The sequence below is a fragment of the Oncorhynchus nerka genome, linkage group LG14 (genome assembly GCF_034236695.1).
Source record: "Oncorhynchus nerka isolate Pitt River linkage group LG14, Oner_Uvic_2.0, whole genome shotgun sequence".
NCBI lineage: Eukaryota > Metazoa > Chordata > Actinopteri > Salmoniformes > Salmonidae > Oncorhynchus > Oncorhynchus nerka.
This window is the reverse complement of record NC_088409.1, coordinates 54,048,636-54,072,919: the sequence shown is the minus strand read 5'-3', so window position 1 is coordinate 54,072,919 and position 24,284 is coordinate 54,048,636. Positions and strand designations below refer to the sequence as shown.

Below are 24,284 nucleotides of genomic sequence, written 5' to 3'. Positions count from 1 at the left end.
GTGCTTGCTGGTGAATTAGGCAGTGGACTCGTAGCGGGGCGGTGAGACCCCTTTTTCCAACTCCCGGTTCATGCGTCCTATTAGACCGCGAGTTTCGCCCACCATGCTAGGAGCCCCGTCAGTCGTGATGCTAGCTAGCTTTGACCAGTCCAGGTCCAACTTCTCCATGGTTTGGCACACTTTGTCAAAAATATCCTCTCCCGTTGTAGTCCCTTTGAGACTTTGGAGGGCTGCCAGCTCCTCGCATATCTCAAAGTTTGCGCTAACTCCACGAATAAAAATGAGAATTCTTTCGAATTCTTTCGTCTTCTGCTGCAGCTGGGCATATACATTACTCCCGATTTCTTCAACGCGTCTGGTGATTGTACTCGTCGACAGACTTACGGCATTAAATGCATCTTTCTTCTCGGGACACACCTCCTCCGCGACAGCATCCATACATTTCTTAACAAACTCTCCGTCAGTGAAAGGCTTACCGCTTCTTGCTATCAGTTTAGCAACCCGAAAGCTGGCCCGAACGGATGCCTGGTTCAGCTGAGCTTGGCGTACAAATGTATTCTGCTGAGATAGTAGTCCGCTTTTTAGCTTTGAGAGTTTGTCTGCTCGTATTTGGCCTTGCAAGCTATCGTACTTGTCTTTGTGACGGGATTCATAGTGTCGGCGAAGATTGTATTCTTTGAATACCGCCACCGTCTCTTGACAGATGAGACAAACAGCCTTTTCTTTGCATTGAACAAAAAAAAAAAATGTTTGTCCACTGCAGGTTAAATACCCTGCATTCTGAATCAATTTTTCTCTTACCTAACCTTTTCGCCATTATTCCGTTCTCTCTTTGACAGGGCCGGGCCTAGGATTTTTTTTCTGGAGGCCAAATAGGAAAAAAATTCCTATTGTTCAGAGGGCCGGGCCAAATGTGCTGACGGGCCGTATCCGGCCCGCGGGCCGTAGTTTGGTGACCACTGATCTACAATGTCATTGTATGCTGTAGTATTTAAATTTCCCTTCACTGTAACTAAGGGGCCTAGCCCAAACCATGAAAAATAGCCTCATACCATTATTCCTCCTCCTCCAAACTTTACAATTGGCACTATGCATTCGGCCAGGTAGTGTTCTCCTTGCATCCGTCAAACCAGTTTTTGCGTGTCCAACTGCCAATAGGTGAAGCGTGATTTCTCCCCCCTGAGAACGCGTTTCCAATGCTCCAGAGTCTATTGGCGGCAAGCTTTACACCACTCCAGCCGGCGCTTGGCATTGCGCATGGTGATCTTAGGCTTGTGTACGGCTGTTCAGTCAAAGGACCATTAACTGTGAATGTGGCACTAGATGTGGGCTGGTCCCCTTAGACATTTAGTCAGAATGACTAGCTTTAGATTAAGCCTTGGTGCAAACAGATGGTTGGTGACATTGACAGACCCCGAGGTGTGTAGGGAACAACATTTACCCAGGTTTGAAGTGCAGATCCTCTCTTTTGTGATGTTAGTCTGGAAATGTTTCAATAAGATCTCAATGTTAGACTACACAGTGTGGGTTAGAGTGTGTATAGTTTAAATAGCTTTTTAACTGCAGTTTAGAAATGTTCCCCCAACTGGCACAAAACCTTACTGTGTGACCATTACTGTGGGCTTTGATACATACAAAATAATGGTCCAATCAAATATGTTCTTATTAAAGATTTACATCTGGAAATAGCATGTACCCATTTAGACCTTGGCCCATAACCTCAACATCACAGGCATTCATTAAAGGGTTTAGTGTTGTTAAATGAATAATATCTCTGTAATTGCTCCTGTGTGGGATTCATACTCTCCATAGGCTCCCCTTTTCATAATTTAGTCCTTGATCTCTCTGATTGAACTGTCTTACACACAGATTTTCAAGTTTACATTTTCAAGTTTTTATGTCACATACAGTGAAATGTCTTTCTTGCACACTCAAAACCCAACAACGCAATGATCAATAACAATGTAATACTAGAAAAAAACATGAGCAATAATAAGAAATATGAAAAACACGATAAGTAAGAAAGCATACTATATACAGGGTAGGCCTGACTCCATTTAGTAGACTGGTAAATTGTTTGGTCGATAGGCTGTTGGTCGACTGAGATTTTTTTTTTTTAGTCGAGCAGTCACAATAATTTCTTCATGGTGCACAAGACACGCGTCTGAATCGCGCCTGTCTCAGTGGACTAATCCATTGTGGAGGCCACGGGGATGGAACAGTCCATCACTCTAAGACGTGATACTGAAACTGTATGCTTATATTATGTAAAAAATAATGGTGCAATAAATCTAATGTTATTTAAAAAAAAAAAAAAAAAATATTCACCTTTATTTAACCAGGTAGGCTAGTTGAGAACAAGTTCTCATTTGCAACTGCGACCTGGCCAAGATAAAGCATAGCAGTGTGAACAGACAACACAGAGTTACACATGGAGTAAACAATTAACAAGTCAATAACACAGTAGAAAAAAAAGGGGGGAGTCTATATACAATGTGTGCAAAAGGCATGAGGTAGGCGAATAATTACAATTTTGCAGAGTAACACTGGAGTGATAAATGATCAGATGGTCATGTACAGGTAGAGATATTGGTGAGCAGAAAAGTAAATAAATAAAACAGTATGGGGATGAGGTAGGTGAAAATGGGTGGGCTATTTACCAATAGACTATGTACAGCTGCAGCGATCGGTTAGCTGCTCAGATAGCTGATGTTTGAAGTTGGTGAGGGAGATAAGTCTCCAACTTCAGCGATTTTTTTTTTTGTTGTTTTTTTGCAATTCGTTCCAGTCACAGGCAGCAGAGTACTGGAACGAAAGGCGGCCGAATGAGGTGTTGGCTTTAGGGATGATCAATGAGATACACCTGCTGGAGTGCGTGCTACGGATGGGTGTTGCCATCGTGACCAGTGAACTGAGATATAAGGCGGAGCGTTACCTAGCATGGAGGACAAATGGGGTTTCTCCCACGTTGGATATGGTCGCTGTTTCAGAACCGCGGACAATCTTCAGTGAGCGGTAGAATTAGCTTATTTCCCTATGTTGCTATGTGCATAACAGCAAAGTTAACCAACATATTGGGCGGAAGCAGCAGCAGCAGAGACAAGGAAACGGCCCTTGCTTTAGCCTGTCTCCAAATTGAGGAGATCTATAATCAATAGCCTAACTTTTAAATGTGCCTGGCTTTATAAATCAACCATATACAGTGGGACAAAAAAGTATTTAGTCAGCCACCAATTGTGCAAGTTCTCCCACTTAAAAAGATTAGAGAGGCCTGTAATTGTCATCATAGGTACACTTCAACTATGACAGACAAAATGAGAAAAAAAATCCAGAAAATCACATTGTAGGATTTTTAATGAATTTATTTGCAAATTATTGTGGAAAAAAACTTGTTATTGACCAAATACTTAATCTCAATACTTTGTCATTGCCAACAAAGGTTATATAACAGAGGTCAAACCTTTTCTGTAAGTCTTCACAAGGTTTTCACACACTGTTGCTGGTATTTTGGCCCATTCCTCCATGCAGATCTCCTCTAGAGCAGTGATGTTTTGGGGTTGTTGCTGGGCAACACGGACTTTCAACTCCCTCCAAAGATTTTCTATGGGATTGAGATCTGGAGACTGGCTAGGCCACTCCAGAACCTTGAAATGCTTCTTACGAAGCCACTCCTTCGTTGCCCGGGCGTTGTGTTTGGGATCATTGTCATGCTGAAAGACCCAGCCACGTTTCATCTTCAATGCCCTTGCTGATGGAAGGAGGTTTTCACTCAAAATCTCACGATACATGGCCCCATTCATTCTTTCCTTTACACGGATCAGTCGTCCTGGTCCCTTTGCAGAAAAACAGCCCCAAAGCATGATGTTCCCACCCCCATGCTTCACAGTAGGTATGGTGTTCTTTGGATGCAACTCAGCATTCTTTGTCCTCCAAACACGACGAGTTGAGTTTTACCAAAAAGTTATGACATTCTCCCAATCTTCTTCTGGATCATCCAAATGCTCTCTAGCAAACTTCAGACGGGCCTGGACATGTACTGGCTTAAGCAGGGGGACACGTCTGGGACTGCAGGATTTGAGTCCCTGGCGGCATAGTGTGTTACTGATGGTAGGCTTTGTTACTTTGGTCCCAGCTCTCTGCAGGTCATTCACTAGGTCCCCCGTGTGGTTCTGGGATTTTTGCTCACCTTTCTTGTGATCATTTTGACCCCACGGGGTGAGATCTTGCGTGGAGCCCCAGATCGAGGGAGATTATCAGTGGTCTTGTATGTCTTCCATTTCCTAATAATTGCTCCCACAGTTGATTTCTTCAAACCAAGCTGCTTACCTATTGTAGATTCAGTCTTCCCAGCCTGGTGCAGGTCTACAATTTTGTTTCTGGTGTCCTTTGACAGCTCTTTGGTCTTGGCCATAGTGGAGTTTGGAGTGTGACTGTTTGAGGTTGTGGACAGGTGTCTTTTATACTGATAACAAGTTCAAACAGGTGCCATTAATACAGGTAACGAGTGGACAGAGGAGCCTCTTATTAAAGAAGAACTTACAGGTCTTTGAGAGCCAGAAATCTTGTTTGTTTGTAGGTGACCAAATACTAATTTTCCACCATAATTTGCAAATAAATTCATTAAAAATGCTACAATGTGATTTTTCTGGATTTCTTTTCTAATTTTGTCTGTCATAGTTGAAGTGTAGCTATGATGAAAATTACATGCCTCTCACATCTTTTTAAGTGGGAGAACTTGCACAATTGGTGGCTGACTAAATACTTTTTTGCCCGACTGTATATATCTACATAAATAAGACAGATCTTGATTCTGTTGCTTCTTTGAGTGTTTGTTTGTTTAATAGCCTACTAATTCCGTGAGCACCAAGCCTTATGCAACTGCAAAATGTTGGATCAAGAAATTTCACCGATTCGTCAGTTTTTAAAAATCTTTGCTATACTGCAATAAAGGCTTTACATTTAAAAAAATTAAAAAAACTGTTAGTACTTATTGATTTTAGTGTTAACTCTGTTCCAAACATGCAGAAAAACTATATTGTAATCTAACAGCACCTGTTTGTCACACATAATATGCACGCAGCTCTCGCCCCTATACCCTCCTTTTTCTTGATCTCCTTATTGTTGTTATTATTATGATTATCATTATTATTATAATAATAATAATAATGTCCTAATCATTAGTAAGCTTTGTGTAGTAGCTTTGTATAACCACCATCGAGCTGTAGGCCTAAGTGCGTGTCCTGTTTAGTCTTAATGCCGTAACTTAGGCCTATATTTCAATATATAGGCTACTGTATCATTCATTCATTTATTCATGCCATCACACAACATACGAGACATTCATGCTTTGAAATGCAATCAAGCATTTTAGTTTTACAATTCAATAACAAGGGGAGCTTTGTATAATTAGCCTGAACATGAAAAAACAGCAATTCATGAATGTGTGATGTAATACAGGCTTTTATATATCATTTTTCCCCCTGTAAGAACACTCTCTGGTACACGTATTTGGTGATTACACTGTTCCAAATGGTCAGAAAAAGTAATAATATTGTAACCTAAAAGCAACTGTTCGGCACACATAATACTCACTCAACTCTTGCTCCTATACCCTCCTTTCTCTTGATCTCCAATAGTTTCCACAACTAAGTCAAATGTCTTCCACAGATCGGATTTCCCCTTTCCCTCCTGAGCAGCTAGTCAACATTTTCCCGTTTTAGAGTATGTCCTCTGCATCCATTTTTTCTGCCACGTGATTAATTGATGTGTTTATGATAGGCTATAGGTCAGGCCCTATTGGTTACATGCATGGATGTTTACATGTTTCACGTAAAGAGAGCAACGGTTGAGAGAATAGGGAATGTTTTTCCTACACAAATTAGGGATTTCGATAACAGAACTTTTCAATCAGAAACAAGTAAGAAACTAAATGGCTGAAATGATGTTGCTGCTTTTAGTACAGACCGCGCAATAAACACTTACTGTGTTCTGTTTTTTTGTGTCTTTGGTGTGACTTCTGGAGAACACTGTGGCATCAAGCACAATTGTTAGTGTGCTTTTCATCAAATATTGCAAGACCGTTGAGTGAGTTGATGTCAAAGTCACAAGATGCAATGATTTTACCATAGAATGTTGGGTATTTATTGAACTTGCATCGGGGACAATAGAAAAAAAAAAAATGGCAAAGCGATACAACTGATCAAAGGGAAAACCATATCAGAAAAGCAAAAAGGGACATTTTATAGTAGCAGCGTGACTACATACACAAATTGAATTCTTTAGTAACAAAAAACGACCTATGTTATTCACAAACCCATGGCAAACATCTCAAACAGGTTCAAGGCAGAATTCAATGGATTGTTTTCTGTCATTCTCTGTTGCTAGCTGCTTCAGGTAGGGCTTTACCTACAAGCATGAGCTTCACCTGGGCCTCCTATGCAGACAGCTGAGTAGGAAAGTAGGCAGAGAATCTCAGCAGAGGCGTGGCTAGGTGTTAGGAAAGAGCTTCCCCACAACCTAATGAGGTCATTAGAGGCTCGCTTAACGTCCCCCTTCTCTGATGCCTCCAGAAGGCAGATGCTCCACAGCTTCCCAGACTACTTTATTTGAGTAGCTACTAGCTAAAATCAGCAGAATTAGTACCTTGCTTCTGTTATATTCTGATAGCATGTCTAAAGTTAAGTGTTTATTAAAAGGCTATTGGTTTCCAATGCTTACATTGCAGTTTATGGAATCTATGAGTCAGTTCAGCTGGTGTGAACTTTGTTTGTCTTCTTGAATCCATCAGGAGATTTATAAATATTTAATTAGTCGGATACTATCAGAAGTGAACGCCTTTTATTCCTATGTTGTCCTACCACGATATGGCCACAATTTAAATCTTAGCTCTCAGTGTATTGGAATTAATAAGCCTTCACCGGACACATTTAGTATCAATCGTAAGAAGTGTAAATCGTAAACATCTGAGCATTTTTCTTGGTCAATGTTTGCAGCATTCATCAAAGTGTAAACTAACAATTTCCCGAGTTGTAAAATATGTGACCTGCAAATCTCCTCTGTAAACATTTATAGAGTGATGGAGTGCTGCTCGTGTTCAAACATCCCCTTGGAGGCTTAAAGAGTTACTCAGCCATTTCTGACCAGCTGTTATTTGATTCACTAAACCCAACACCTCTTGGATTCGAAAAACAATTTGTGAGCCATATTCTTTTGGACCTTGAAAGAGCCTTGTTGCAGGTCGTACTTTGAGTTGGAGCCTGAGAAATGTTAGATCATTATTACTCTGGAAACACTCCCCAGTCTTTGTTCAAATCGAGGACCCAATATTTTCTAAGATGATACAGTGAATTCATTTTGTATCTGGAAAAGCTTCTACTATTTTATTAATGCAATCAATTCTCACTTTTTCCAATTTTCTCTTGTTTTTTTTTTATCTGGGAAAGGTTCCAAACTGGAATAGATGCACATTTTAGAGGGCAAGGGTGGTAATTATTCTTAGTGATGTAACCATTTTGAAGGAAATAATTGCACTAAGAAGATAAATAAGATAAAGGGAAGAGACTGTAATTGCTACTGTATGCAGGCCAGGGAGGGCTTTTTCTTCTCTGCACAGTAGAGGTACAATGACCCTGCTTAGTAAATGGCTAAATGATGACTACCTACCGAAAGCATGTCAGTAGGTAGCCAGACAGAGGTAAAATGGGTATGCAGTATAATGACTATCTAGGACAAGGGCAGACTGGGACCAGAAATCATCCCAAGCATTTCTAACACACCGGACCATTTTATTACTTGAGGCCCCCACACTGTCCAATTTTTTTCCTCAAGGCCCCATTATTGGCCAAATATTGATAATTCGGCAATAAAATAAACATTTTGCAGGCCCACTGGGCTAAAGATCAGCCCATCTGGCATTTTCCCCGAACAGCTGGTATCTACTGGAGGTTTTTCCCACTCTCACACACTTGTATTCCATATATATACACACATTCCAATCATCATCTTCTATCTAGGCTCCAGTCATCTGTGCTGCTATGGGAGTAAGACATAGCAGGCTATGCAAGGTGTATGGATGCTTGTGGTTAGACAGGGGTCGTTGAGTGTTCATCCAGGTCAGCACTTCATGGCAGGTCACCTGCTCATGGATGATGTAGGTCAAGGTTATGCGGTCAGTTTATGATTGGATATGGAGTCATTTGATGTCAAACGATGCCGGAGAGGAGACACTACTAGAAACACACTGTGTTTCTTATAAAGGTTATCAGCAATATAATTCAATAGAACGTATGATATTGCATCTGTATGGTTTTCAAAACAACAAAAAATTCTGTAAATCCATGGATTGTCAATCAATGGTCATATCTGGCTTGGCTTATTCATTTTAGCTCCTAGTGAACCATAGGGCCTGAATGTCTGGTTATACCTTGACACAATCCACTAGTTTTATCTGTACGACCTTCAGGATTAGCCCCCTGACTTCAACCTCCTAGCACACCCTGAACTCTGTGTATGCGATTGGGAGATAGTAGCAACGGCTAGCAATGATAGTAGCAATGAGCGATCTCTCATCTTGGAATAAGCGTACATGATGCGCTGCAGGGATACGGCTGGATGCTGTTACTGCCCCAGTGAGCACTGCAAGGACAACCAGTTCAAACACAAGCTTTCAGGACAGCAGTGAGAACAATCTCTCATAAATAAAGAATTGGAGTGGGCAAATAAATGAGATCAGACAGCACAGGGCATCTGCAGGGTAAAGGCACAGGCCTGGGTCCCCGGTGCAATGCTTTCAGGTAGGCAGGAGCACGTGAGGAAGGGGGAGAGAGAGAGGGGGATAGAATCCCAGAGCCAACCTCTCGGCTGCTGAGTCGAAAGAAAGTTCCTCATGTACGGCGCACACCGTCGTACACACCGATGCGTGCATTCACACAGACACGAATGCACGCACACGTACGCACAAAAAATGCACACACGTACAGAGAGATGAAGACAATCAAGTAAATGCGCAATCCCCAATTTATGTATTTTACACACACACACACACACACACACAGCTCTTATAATTTGCATATTTAGCTTTAATTACCTCTTTTTCTTTGTGTCCATTTCAGGGCCCGTTCTCGGCCTTCGTCACTCACAGCTAATGGATGTCCTCACACAGTATGCCTACAATGAGAGTTTCTGGGACAATGGGAATGGGAGCTTCAATGACACGGAGAGTGGGCAGAAGCACCCGTACAATTACTATGCCATGCTCCTGACGCTGCTCATCCTCGTCATCGTCTTTGGCAATGTGTTGGTGTGCATGGCCGTGTCCAGGGAGAAGGCCCTCCAGTCCACCACCAATTACCTGATCGTCAGCCTGGCCGTGGCTGACCTGCTGGTGGCCACCTTGGTTATGCCCTGGGTGGTCTATCTGGAGGTAGGTTACCTACACACCCACGCATGCTTTTTAATTGGCAGAAAGGCTTGAAGCTAAAGATAGTTTCGTTTTTTACCCTGTGGTTGCTGGAGGTAGGCTTCCTGTACACTCATGCACATTTGTCATTGGCTAAAGGCTTAAAGGTGCAGTGTAGTATTCTTTCAGATGAGGTTGCACAGCAAATTGCATACATAGCTGAAGCAAAACAAATGCACATAAACAAGAGGTTGTTTGATTACGCTTATGCCAATCAGGGTTCCTTTTACCCTTCCTCTTGGATTTTGCCCTTGCATTGACCCTCCTCAGTCCTCCAAAATGAAAACAAACCTTTAGGGCCACATTATTGATCTGAAAATAATATATTCACAGTGCTACTTTATTAAAGGTCTGGTAATGCAACAGCTTTCCCAAGATGTCGGTCATTGAAGCAATGAGCATTACACAAACAGAAAGGATAAAGGCAACAACTACCATTGCTGGAACAATGTGAATGCAATGTGTGTCTGTTTTCATTGTGTATCTTCTCCACATAACTGGTTAAAGATGTTCATTTGAACTAAATGAGTAATAAATACAATTTAAATATTACAAATAAAATGTTCTGCGTGGCTTAAAAGTGCATGAGAAATAATAGCTCTGCCATTTAAAAAAAGTACATAAATGTTATTGCATTTTATGATGCCAATTTACCACGCAATAAAATATTAAAGTTTAAATCCATCAAAAATGTTTCCCTGTCAACAAGAAAATATGTAAGTAATTATGGTTCCATACAATGTAATTATGGAATTTAATAGATAATAATTAAGATAGTATTGCATATTATAACTGACAGTTTAATCAGTCACTCAATGAAAAAGTTATCACTGTAGCAAATAGGCTGTAATGTTGATCAAATGTCTACTGTATACAGGAGGTCAGACAATTAAGTTTGAGCAAAGTGAGGAAATTAATAAATTCACATTATGAAAATAAATGGCACTGTACCTACAAAGCTATCTAAACTCAGCAAAAAAAAGAAACGACCCTGTCTTTCAAAGATAATTTATAAATGTGTACTTGTCCTCTTGCGCTGTTGTGCACCGGGGACTCCCACTCCTCTATCTATTCTGGTTAGAGCCGTTTGCACTGTTCTGTGAAGGGAGTATTACACAGTGTTGTACTAGATCTTCAGTTTCTTCAATTTCTGCAATTCGGCAATTTCTTGCATGGAATAGCCTTAATTTCTCAGAAAAAAATAATAGACTGACGAGTTTCCGAAGAAAGGTCTTTGTTTCTGTCCATTTTGAGCCTGTAATCGATCCCACAAATGCTGATGCTCCAGATACTCACCTAGTCTAAAGAAGCCCAGTTTTATTGCTTCTTTAATCAGGACAACAGTTTTCAGCTGTGTTAACATAATTGCAAAAGGGTTTTCTAATGATCAATTAGCTAATCCAAGTTTATAATTTTAAAAGGCTAACTAACACAACCTGCCATTGGAACACAGGAGTGATGGCTGCTGATAATGGGCCTATGTAGATATTCCATTTTAAAAAATCTACCGTTTCCAGCTACAATATTCATTCACAACATTAACAATGTTTACACTGTATTTCTGATCAATTTGATATTATTTTAATGGACAGAAAATGTGCTTTTCTTTCAAAAAACGAGGACATTTCTAAGTGACCCCAAACTTTTGAATGGTAGTGTACTCTTTCCCAGCTATAGCTAGGTTAGACAACATTGGTGAATTATTATGTATTATCTTGTGATGTGACTTTTAAAACTGTCTTGTGTGATCTAGGTGTGTGCTGTGTAAACCACAAGGTTGAATCAATGCCCAGTGACATTTGCGACGTAAAACAGCAGAATGGTAGCCTTGGGCAGCAATACAATAACCTCATTCCAGCAAATCAATTGAGAGCAGGAAGTAGTACAGGTTTCGGAGGAAAAACTCTTTATTTTACCTCGCTGTGTTAGGATGTTATTTTTTTACCGTGGTCTTTGGCCAGTGACGTGAGAGGCTATCCAAGACTGCAGCGAAATAATCCTCCTATGTGTGTATCAATGAGCCTGCCTCCTGATTTACCAGGGCTATTAAGTTACACTCTAAAATTATAGTCTGTCGTGTGCTTGGGAGAAAAACTGTGACTTGATCTCTTGCTCTAAGCATCCAAGAAAACACCAATAATTCTCCTCTGGTCAACTTACATTTAAAAATCTTGTCATTTTGCAGATGCTCTTAACCCCGATTGCTCCTGTAAATTGCTCTGGATAAGTGCCTTGCTCAAGGGCACATTGACATATTTTTCACGTAGTTGGCTCGGGGATTCAAACCAGCGACCTTTTGGTTACTGGCCCAACGCTCTAAACCGCTAGGCTACATCTGACTAAAAGTTGAGAAATGCCACATACAGTAGGCTAACTCGTTACACAACCTTTCCACAGTGACCCTCAGCTCCCTTCAAACGGGCCTCTCAATTGTATTACAAAGGATACCAAGTTTAAGGTTGTGTGGATTAGTACAGGTTTAACAAGAAGTTAAGGAGATTTGATGGTTTGTTGTGCACAAATCCCTTTATTTGTCTTACCGACTAATAGTAGCATAACCAGCCTTTACAATGCTATGGAAATGGCACAAATTAAAATCTGTGCCTCTTATGCAGTAGGCTGCAGCTTGGCAACATAACAAGGGCTTAGTGTTAGCATGAGAATAAGCACTGCCCTTAAGTGAAACTGGTGGATTTTTTGGGATGATTCACACTCATGAAACGTTCGATTTCTAGCAGAGAAAAGAGATGTCATGTAGGATTATGCTTCGACACAACGAAAATAAACACGTTGATCTTTTATTACAATGCCGTGTTTTGGATTATCGTCCCTCTCCCGGGAGAACATTGTCATTTGCTGCGTGACCATTGTCTATTTGTTTTCATCTTGCTGAGATCTTGTTCAGGTTCATTTATCTTCCTAGTCTAACAACAAGCTGTGGTAATGTGTTGGTCACAGTCTGCTGCAGGAGCACTGTTGCCCTTTCTCACTAAATGCTACATTTGCATTAATTATGAATATGTTATGCCTTAGTTCGACCACGCCAAATGTGGTATATTAAGAGCCTCTTCTTGACATATGCTAGATGACCTTAGGTCTTCAGATGTTTATTGGCTTTGATGAGCAGCTGGGAAAGATGCTTAGCCTCTCTCCTCCCAGCCAGCCTCACAGTATGTTAAACAAAGTGTCTGTGCAGATGGCAAACGAAATGTTGACATTTCTGAGAAAGTGCGAGCTCTAATGTACAATCCGGCGCAAAATGAGAAAAACAAAACGTCAGGACTAAATCAGAAAATATGTATCGGGCCGCAGTTGACGTTAACATAGCAATTGGATTTCTCGCTACGTTTTATTTTTACGATGTCAGGGCAGTCACCGACCAAATCGATCCAACATTTTCCAGCATCACTTATATCATGGTGAAGGTAGATATATGTTTCCAATAAGCCCTTACCCTGATGTCTATGGGTGTTCATAATGATCTCCATTCCTACCAGTTTGGGAGGTGTGTTAGGAGGCTGATTTGTGGAGCCTGGTATAAAGAGTCTCTCATTAGGTTTGTCAGATCATTCTTTAATCACTGGCAGGGCTGCAGACTGACAACCAGGAGCAAAGACATAACCCTCTTCAAGCCTGAGTTTGGCATAATTAATAACACACTGCCTCAGGACAGAGATTAATCAGACAGGTCTCTGTGAGAGCGGCTTTGCAGTTCTGGTTTAAAAAAAGAAAAAGGTGAGATGCAGATATCTCTGAGCTTGACGACTCCAATATGATTGAGTGAGAAGCAAAGCACCACTCTCAGTAGTGGTGCAGGGGAAAGGCTTAGGATCTGCCACGATGGGCAGGCTTCGAAGCGCACTGTCAGTCATGCGGGGATATTAGCTAGTAGCTAGACCATGGCAGCCCTGTTCATGTGGAGGTGGTTTGTGAATATGAATGGGTTCATCAGGCTCTTGGGAATGAAGTAGAAGCATCGGCTACGGTTATTAAAATCTCTCTCTCTCTCTCTGTCATGACCAAAAGTATGTGGACACCTGCTCGTCTGACATCTCATTCCAAAATCATGGGCATTAATATGGAGTTGGTCCCTGCCTTTGCTGCTATAACAGCCTCCACTTTTACGGGAAGGCTTTCCACTAGATGTTGGAACATTGCGGTGCGGATTTGCTTCCATTCAGCCACAAGCATTAGTAAGGTTTTGTGATTAGGTCTGGAACTTGGCGTTCCAATTCATTCCAAAGGTTTTCGATGTGGTTGATGTCAGGGCTCTGTGCAGGCCAGTCAAGTTCTTCCACACCAACCATTTCTGTATGGACCTCGCTTTGAGCACTGGGGCATTGTCATGCTGAAACAGGAATGGGCCTTCCCCAAACTGTTGCCACAAAGTTCAAAGCACCGAATCGTCTAGAACAGTAGTTCCCATATTTGTTATAGTCCCGTACCTCTTCAAACATTCAACCTCCAGCTGCCTACCCCCTCTAATGCAAGGGTCAGCGCACCCTCAAATGTTGTTTTTTGCCATCATTGTAAGCCTGCCACACACGCACTATACAATAGATTTATTAAACATACGAATGAGTGTGAGTTTTTTTCACAACCCGGCTGGTGGGAAGGGCACAAATAATAATGTACAAATAATCAACATTTTTGCTCTTTTATTAACCATCTTACATATAAAACCTTATTTGTTCATCGGAAATTGTCAATAACTCACTACAGGTTAATGAGAAGGGTGTGCTTGAAAGGATGCACATTGCCAACAAAGGGTATATAACAAAGTATTGAGAAACTTTTGTTATTGACCAAATACTTATTTTCCCCCATTTGCAAATAAATTCATAAAAAATCCAGAAATCTGGCAGTGGCTTCTAATTTAAATTACATTTTCACAGAACCGATTGTTGCAATTTGGATTAGGCTCTCTTGTTCAGATATCGGTAAGTGGACTGGAGGCGGGGCATGTCATCCGTTTCGGGAAAGTACCTGCGTAATTGCGCACCCAACTCACTCGGGTGCTTCGCTATATCACATTTGACATTGTCCGTAAGCTTAAATTCAAACATCAGTCTCAACATCAACAGTGAAGAGGCGACTCCGGGATGCTGGCATTCTAGGCAGAGTTCCTCTGTCCAGTGTCTGTTCTTTTGCCCATCTTAATCTTTCATTTTTATTGGCCAGTCTAAGATATGGCTTTTTCTTTGGAACTCTGCCTAGAAGGCCAGCATCCCGGAGTCGCCTCTTCACTGTTGACGTTGAGACTGGTATTTTGTTGGTGCTATTTAATGAAGCTGCCAGTTGAGGCTTCTGTTTCTCAAACTAGACACACTAATGTACTTGTCCTCTTGCTCTGTTGTGCGCCTGAGACTCCCACTCCGCTTTCTATTCTGGTTAGAGCCAGTTTGCACTATTATGTGAAGTGAGTAGTGCACAGTGTTGTACGAGATCTTCAGTTTATTGGTAATTTCTCGCATGGAACATCCTTCATTTCTCAGAACAAGAAGAGACTTACTAGTTTCAGAAGGAAGTACTTTGTTTCTGGCTATTTTGAGCCTGTAATCGAACCCACAAATGCTGATGCTCCAGATACTCAACAGTTTTCAGCTGTGCTAACATAATTGCAAAAGGGTTTTCTAATGATCAATTGGCCTTTTAAAATAATAAACTTGGATTATCTAACACAACGTGCCATTGGAGCACAGGAGTGATGTTTGCTGATAATGGGCCTCTATGCCTATGTAGATATTCCATAAAAAATCTGCTGTTTCCAGCTACAATAGTCATTTACAACAGTAACCATGTCTACACTGTATTTCTGATCAATTTGATGTTATTTTGGACAAAAAAATGTCTGTGACCCCAAACTTGTGTGTGTGTGTAATATTATGTATGTATAAATTCAGCAAAAAATTAACTTCCATTTTTCAGGGTCCTGTCTTTCGAAGATAATTCATAAAAAGCCAAATAACTTCACAATCTTCATTGTCAAGGGGTTAAACACTGTTTCCCATGTTTGTTCAGTGAACCAAAAACAATCTTTATTTATTTTTTATTTTATTTCACCTTTATTTAACCAGGTAGTTCTCATTTGCAACTGCGACCTGGACAAGATAAAGCATAGCAGTGTGAACAGACAACACAGTTACACATGGAGCAAATTAATGAACATGCACCTGTGGAACGGCCGTTAAGACACTAACAGCTTACAGATGGTAGGCAATTAAGGTCACAGTTATTAAAACTTAGGACACTAAAGAGGCCTTTCTACTTACTCTGAAAAACACCAAAAGAAAGATGCCCAGGGTCCCTGCTCATCTGTGTGAATGTGCCTTAGGCATGCTGCAAGGAGGCATGAGGACTGCAGATGTGGCCAGGGCAATAAATTGCAATGTCCGTACTGTGAGACACCCAAGACAGAGCGTGATTTCCTGCAAGACCAGAATGTCAGTGTTCTGCCATGGCCAGCGAAGAGCCCGGATCTCAATCCCATTGAGCACGTCTGGGACCTGTTGGATCGGAGGGTGAGGGCTAGGGCCATTCCCCCCAGAAATGTCCGGGAACTTGCAGGCGCCTTGGTGGAAGAGTTTGGTAACATCTCACAGCAAGAACTGGCAAATCTGGTGGAGTCCACGAGGAGGAGATGCACTGCAGTACTTAATGTAGCTGGTGGCCACACCAGATACTGACTTACTTTTGTTTTTGAGCCTCCCCCCTTTACTCAGGGACACATTATTCAATTTCTGTTCGTCCCATGTCTGTGGAACTTGTTCAGTTTATGTCTCAGTTGTTGAACCTTATGTTCCTACAAATATTTACATGTTAAGTTTGCTGAAAATAAATGCTGTTGACAGTGAGCGGATGTTTATTTTTTTGCCGTGTTTGTTTGTTTGTTTGTTTATTTATATACAGGCATACATACATACATACATACAGTGGGGAGAACAAGTATTTGATACATGGCCGATTCTGCAGGTTTTCCTACTTACAAAGCATGTAGAGGTCTGTAATTTTTATCATAGGTACACTTCAACTGTGAGAGACTGAATCTAAAACAAAAATCCAGAAAATCACATTGTATGATTTTTTAAAAAGTAATTAATTTGCATTTTATTGCATGACATAAGTATTTGATCACCTACCAACCAGTAAGAATTCCGGCTCTCATATACCCGTTAGTTTTTCTCCACCGTACCTTCACTCACTACTTGTATTAACTGCACCTGTTTGAACTCGTTACCTGTATAAAAGACATCTGTCCACACACTCAATCAAACAGACTCCAACCTCTCCACAATGGCCAAGACCAGAGAGCTGTGTAAGGACATCAGGGATAAAATTGTAGACCTGCACAAGGCTGGGATGGGCTACAGGACAATAGGCAAGCAGCTTGGTGAGAAGGCAACAACTGTTGGCGCAATTATTAGAAAATGGAAGAAGTTCAAGATGACGGTCAATCAACCTCGGTCTGGGGCTCCATGCAAGATCTCACCTCGTGGGGCAACAATGATCATGAGGAAGGTGAGGGATCAGCCCAGAACTACAATGACCTGAAGAGAGCTGGGACCACAGTCTCAAAGAAAACCATTAGTAACACACTATGCCGTCATGGATTAAAATCCTGCAGTGTAAACAAGGTCCCCCTGCTCAAGCCAGCGCATTTCCAGGCCCGTCTGAAGTTTGCCAATGACCATCTGGATGATCCAGAGGAGGAATGGGAGGAGTTCATGATACAAAAATAGAGCTTTTTGGTCTAAACTCCACTCGCCGTGTTTGGAGGAAGAAGAAGGATGAGTACAACCCCAAGAACACCATCCCAACTGTGAAGCATGGAGGTGGAAACATCATTCTTTGGGGATGCTTTTCTGCAAAGGGGACAGGACGACTGCACCGTATTGAGGGGAGGATGGATGGGGCCATGTATCGCGAGATCTTCGCCAACAACCTCCTTCCCTCAGTAAGAGCATTGAAGATGGGTCGTGGCTGGGTCTTCCAGCATGACAATGACCAGAAACACACAGGCAGGGCAACTAAAGAGTGGCTCCGTAAGAAGCATCTCAAGGTCCTGGAGTGGCCTAGCCAGTCTCCAGACCTGAACCCAATAGAAAATCTTTGGAGGGAGCTGAAAGTCTGTATTGCCCAGCGACAGCCCTGAAACCTGAAGGATCTGGAGAAGGTCTGTATGGAGGAGTGGGCCAAAATCCCTGCTGCAGTGTGTGCAAACCTGGTCAAGAACTACAGGAAACGTATGATCTCTGTAATTGCAAACAAAGGTTTCTGTACCAAATATTATGTTTTTCTGCTTTTCTGATGTATCAAATACTTATGTCATGCAATAAAATGCAAATGAATTACTTAAAAATCATACAATGTGATTGTCTGGATTTTTGTTTTAGATTCCGTCTCACATTTGAAGTGTACCTATGACAGACCTCTACATGCTTTGTAAGTAGGAAAACCTGCAAAATTGGCAGTGTATTAAATACTTAACACCCCGGCAGTCCTTCAATCTAAGCTAGATGCCCTCTATCACACAAATCAACAAAGAACCCACCAGGTACAACCCTAAATCTGTAAACAAGGGCACCCTCATAGACGTCATCCTGACCAACTGGCCCTCCAAATACACCTCCGCTGTCTTCAACCAGGATCTCAGCGATCACTGCCTCATTGCCTGTATCCGCTACGGATCCGCAGTCAAACCATCACCCCTCATCACTGTCAAACGCTCCCTAAAACACTTCTGCGAGCAGGCCTTTATAATCGACCTGGCCCGGGTATCCAGGAAGGATATTGACCTCATCCCATCAGTTGAGGATGGCTGGTCATTCTTTAAAAGTAACTTCCTCGCCATTTTAGATAAGCATGCTCTGTTCAAAAAATGCAGAACTAAGAACAGATATAGCCCATGGTTCACTCCAGACCTGACTGCCCTCGACCAGCACAAAAACATCCTGTGGCGGACTGCAATAGCATCAAATAGTCCACGCGATATGCAACTGTTCCGAGAAGTCAGGAACCAATACACGCAGTCAGTCAGGAAAGCCAAGGCCAGCTTCTTCAGGCAGAAATTTGCATCCTGTAGCTCTAACTCCAAAACGTTCTGGGACACTGTAAAGTCCATGGAGAACAAGAGCACCTCCTCCCAGCTGCCCACTGCACTGAGGCTAGGTAACACGGTCACCACCGATAAATCCATGATTATCGAAAACTTCAACAAGCATTTCTCAACGGCTGGCCATGCCTTCCTCCTGGCTACTCCAACCTCGGCCAACAGCTCCCCCCCCCACCCCCGCAGCTACTCGCCCAAGCCTCTCCAGGTTCTCCTTTACCCAAATCCAGATAGCAGATGTTCTGAAAGAGCTGCAAAACCTGGACCCGTACAAATCAGCTGGGCTTGACAATTTGGACCCTCTATTTCTGAAACTATCCGCCGCCATTGTCGCAACCCCTATTACCAGCCTGTTCAACCTCTCATATCGTCTGAGATCCCCAAGGATTGGAGACACCCTGGACCCAAACTGTTACAGACCTATATCCATCCTGCCCTGCCTAAGGTCTTCAAGTCAACAAACAGGTCACTGACCATCTCGAATTCCACCGTACCTTCTCCGCTGTGCAATCTGGTTTCCGAGCCGGTCACAGGTGCACCTCAGCCACGCTCAAGGTACTAAACGATATCATAACCGCCATCGATAAAAGACAGTACTGTGTAGCCGTCTTCATCGACCTGGCCAAGGCTTTCGACTCTGTCAATCACCATATTCTTATCGGCAGACTCAGTAGCCTCGGTTCAAATCAAATCAAATCAAATCAAATTTTATTTGTCACATACACATGGTTAGCAGATGTTAATGCGAGTGTAGCGAAATGCTTGTGCTTCTAGTTCCGACAATGCAGTGATAACCAACAAGTAATCTAACTAACAATTCCAAAACTACTGTCTTATACACAGTGTAAGGGGATAAGGAATATGTACATAAGGATATATGAATGAGTGATGGTACAGAGCAGCATACAGTAGATGGTATTGAGTACAGTATATACATATGAGATGAGTATGTAGACAAAGTAAACAAAGTGGCATAGTTAAAGTGGCTAGTGACATAAGAATGCAGTCGATGATCTAGAGTACAGTATATACATATGCATATGAGATGAATAATGTAGGGTAAGTAACATTATATAAGGTAGCATTGTTTAAAGTGGCTAGTGTTGAGGGCATGTTGTCCGGTCCTCTGGCAGTCTCTATGGGGGTGCCACAGGGTTCAATTCTCGGGCCGACTCTTTTCTCTGTATATATCAATGATGTTGCTCTTTGCAGATTCCCTGATCCACCTCTACGCAGACGACACCATTCTGTATACTTCCGGCCCTTCCTTGGACACTGTGCTATCTAACCTCCAAACGAACTTCAACGCCATACAACACTCCTTCCGTGGCCTCCAACTGCTCTTAAACGCTAGTAAAACCAAATGCATGTTTTTCAACCGTTCGCTGCCTGCACCCGCACGTCCGACTCGCATCACCACCCTGGATGGTTCCGACCTAGAATATGTGGACATCTACCTAGGTGTCTGGCTAGACTGTAAACTCTCCTTCCAGACTCATATCAAACATCTCCAATCTAAAATCAAATCTAGAGTCTATTCTGCAACAAAGCCTCCTTCACTCACGCCGCCAAACTTACCCTAGTAAAACTGACTATCCTACCGATTCTCGACTTTGGCGATGTCATCTACAAAATAGCTTCCAATACTCTACCCAGCAAACTGGATGCAGTTTATCACAGTGCCATCCGTTTTGTTACTAAAGCACCTTATACTACCCACCACTTTGCAGACCTGTATGTTCAGTCGGCTGGCCCTCGGAGGGCATGTTGTCGCCAGACCCACTGGCTCCAGGTCATCTACAAGTCCATCTTATGTAAAGCTCCGCCTTATTTCAGTTCACTGGTCACGATGGCAACACCCACCCGTAGCACGCACTCCAGCAGGTGTATCTAACATCAAGGCGGTGGCCCGTTCCTGTAGGTTCATGCTCTACAACATCCGCAGAGTACGACCCTGCCTCACACAGGAAGCGGCGCAGGTCCTAATCCAGGCACTTGTCATCTCCCGTCTGGATTACTGCAACTCGCTGTTGGCTGGGCTCCCTGCCTGTGCCATTAAACCCCTACAACTCATCCAGAACGCAGCCCGTCTGGTGTTCAACCTTCCCAAGTTCTCTCCTGTCACCCCCGCTCCTCCGCTCCCTCCACTGGCTTCCAGTTGGTCGCATCCGCTACAAGACCATGGTGCTTGCCTACGGAGCTGTCTGGCTAGCACCTCAGTACCTCCAGGCTCTGATCAGGCCCTACACCCAAACAAGGGCACTAGCGTTCATTCTGGCCTGCTCGCCTCCCTACCACTGAGGAAGTACAGTTCCCGCTCATCCTCCCAGTCAAAACTGTTCGCTGCTCTGGCCCCCAATGGTGGAACAAACTCCCTCACCACGCCAGGACAGCGGAGTCAATCACCACCTTCCGGAGACACCTGAAACCCCACCTCTTTAAGGAATACCTAGGATAGGATAAAGTAATCCCTCTCACCCCCTCCCCTGAAAAGATTTAGATGCACTACTGTTCCACTGGAGGTCATAAGGTGAATGCACCAATTTGTAAGTCGCTCTGGATAAGAGCGTCTGCTAAATGACTTAAATGTAAATGTTAAATGTAAATGTATCTCACTGATCATCCCTAAAGCCAACACCTCATTTGGCCGCCTTTCGTTCCAGTTCTCTGCTGCCTGTGACTGGAACGAATTGCAAGAATCGCTGAAGTTGGAGAGTTTTATCTCCCTCACCAACTTCAAACATCTGCTATCTGAGCAGCTAACCGATCGCTGCAGTCTATTGGTAAATAGCCCATCCAATTTTACCTACCTCATCCCCATACTGTTTATATTTATTTACTTTTCTGCTCTTTTGCACACCAGTATCTCTACCTGTACATGACCATCTGATCATTTATCACTCCAGTATTAATCTGCAAAATTGTAATTATTCGCCTACCTCCTCATGCCTTTTGCACACAATGTATATAGACTCTTTATTTTTTCTTCTACTGTGTTATTGACTTGTTTATTGTTTACTCCATGTGTAACTCTGTCTGTTCACACTGCTATGCTTTATCTTGGCCAGGTCGCAGTTGTAAATGGGAACTTGTTCTCAACTAGCCTACCTGGTTAAATAAAGGTGAAATAAAAATAAATAAATAAAACTTGTTCTCCCCACTGTATGTATGTATGTATGTGTGTGTGTGTGTGTATGTATGTATATACCCCAGAGCCTTATATGGACTTCCTGCCGCAACGAGGCGATGCCCAATTTTTCTATAAAGAAAAAGTTGCTATGTCAGGTCGTGAAGAAGAATGATGAATGTATGGAGTTGTTGTTGGTGCCCCGTCCCTTTACCATCTGTCCTACAGTTGGCGCACTCCCACCTTCTTGGGGCTCACCTATGGGTGTCGAAGACCTTAGACAGGCTCAAGGCACGCTTTTGGTGGAGCACGTGGAAGACTTGATAGACCGCATGGCAACCCTGTGTTCCCTGGTACGGGAACACATACAGGAGGCCCAAGCGCGGGTGTACAACAGTGGGGCACAATGAAGGGACTTCCAGCCAGAAGACAAAGTGTTGTTCCCATACGAAGTCATTGAGAAGGTGGGTGAAGTTAACTATAGGGTCAGATAGCTGGGACTTAGGCATTTAACCCAGATTTAGCATGTGAATTTGCTAAAGAAATGGAATGCACGTGATGCACTCTACTCTATTTCCCCGAAGAAGGTTACCACAGAGACCAAGCCGGCAGAGGTGCCACTGGGGGAGCAGCTGAGCCAAACACCGAAGCAGGAGCTGAGGGAGTTGGTTTGCCAAAACCAGGTTGTGTTTTCCAGTGAACTAGGACACACCGATCTGACACAGCATCATCACCGAACCCGGGATGGTGAAGTTGAGACCGCATACCGGAAACAACGAGAGAGGCTGTCAGGACCGAGGAAATAACTATGTTGAAAGCTGATATAGTCGAAGAGTCGCATAGTGAGTGGTGCAGTCCCATAGTGTTGGTGCCGAAACCAGACGGCCCCATTCGCTTCTGTAATGATTTTTAGAAAGGTAAATGAAATCTCAAAGTTCGACACCTACCCCATGCTTTGAGTTGATGAATTAATGGAATGGCTAGGGACCGCCCGATTTATCAGCACGCTCAACCTGACGAAGGGTTATTGGCAAGTGCCCTTAACTCCCGAGACACGGGAGAAAACTGCTTTTGCCACCCCTGGCGGGCTGTTCCATTACAAGAAGCTGTCCTTTGGGCTGCATGGGGCCCTGGCCACCTTCCAGAGGATGATGGACCGGGTTCTCCGACCCCATCGGGAGTATGCGGTGGCATATATCGACGATAGTGTGATACATGGGAGCGAGTGGGAGACACATCTAAAATAGGTGAGCGTGGTACTGCAGGCCTTATGGGAGGCGGTGCTAACAGCAAACCCAAAGAATTGTATGCTCGGCCTACGGGAGGCTGAGTATCCTGGGTACACGATTGCGAGGGGACGTGTCAAACCCCAGGTGAGGAAAGAGGCGATTCGGGACTGGCCTCGCCCCCTCACCAAGAAGCAGCTACGCACGTTTGTGTGGTTGATTTGTTATTACCGGAGATTTATTCCCCACTTTGCCTCCCTAGCCAGCCCCCTTACAGATCTGTCCAGGAGCCATCTGCCCGCTCAAGTGACGTGGACCGAGAAGATGGAGAAAGTCTTCCAGGACCTAAAGGGAGCACTCTGTTCTGGACCCGTGCTGGTGACCCTCGACTTCTCCAAACCACTGGTGGTACAGCCCAATGTGTCCGAAACAGGGGTGGGTGCCGTCCTGTCACAGCTACAAGAAGGTGAGGAACACCAGTCATGTACATTAGCTGGAAGCTGTTGCTGCGGGAACAAAGATATTCCACTGTGGCGAAAGAATATCTAGTGATCAAGTGGGCACTGGAAACGCTGAAGTATTACTTATTGTGACGGCACTTCACCCTCATAATGGACCATGGACCACTGGTTTGTATGTCACCGAATGAGGACAGTAACGCCCAGGTCATCCGCTGGTTCCTAGCCTTACAGCCCTTTGCTTTCCCTGTCATCCACAGATCAGGTGCAGCCCATGGAAATGCCGATGCCCTCTCCAGAAGAGATGCTCTAGGGAGCTGGACCGCCCCTCCCTCCCGGTCGGAGCTGGGGTGTGTGTGGGGCAGACAGCAGGGAGAGGTGAGGGGAGTGGTTATTGAAGGGAGATATCTTGCAGCCCGCTGGCTCCACTCCCAAGTCTTATATGGACTTCCTGCCCCAACGAGGCGAGACTGTGGATCATTAAGCCAGGGAGTGCTTGGGGATAAAATAGGAAGCAGCCGGCACAAAGGGGCAGAGAATGGATAGCAAAGCGTGCGTGATGAAGAGTGGGAGAAGAGAGAGCAATATCTGTGTGTTAACCCGTTGTGACCCGGACTGTCTGATTACCCCCCTTGTGTACCAAACAGGATTGGCTGAGGACCTGAGTTTTAGGATTACCCCTGGAGAACGGAATGGACAACGAGACCGGTTTGTGGACTGTGAAATAGTTGAATTCCCACCCTTTTCCCCAGTGTATAAAAATCCCTAATAAACTCCCTATTTGCGTTCTAGTTGTGCTACTGGTGCGTTATTGAGCCTGCTACAATATATATATCACACACTCTACCAGTCAAAGTTTTAGGACACCTACTCATTCAAGGGTTTTTCTTTATTTTTCATATTTTCT

The 24,284-nt window shown here is 43.3% G+C and overlaps 1 protein-coding gene across 1 annotated transcript in view; it reads left to right on the top strand.

Moving 5' to 3' along the window:
- The window catches only part of LOC115141482 (D(2)-like dopamine receptor), a 53,738-nt gene that overhangs the window by 9,787 nt on the left and 19,667 nt on the right, over nt 1–24,284 (top strand). Inside the window, exon 2 of the mRNA XM_029680377.2 lies at nt 9,111–9,421. Coding sequence (XP_029536237.1) covers nt 9,143–9,421 — 279 coding nt within the window. The 5' untranslated portion in view covers nt 9,111–9,142. The remainder of the gene's footprint in view (nt 1–9,110; nt 9,422–24,284) is intronic.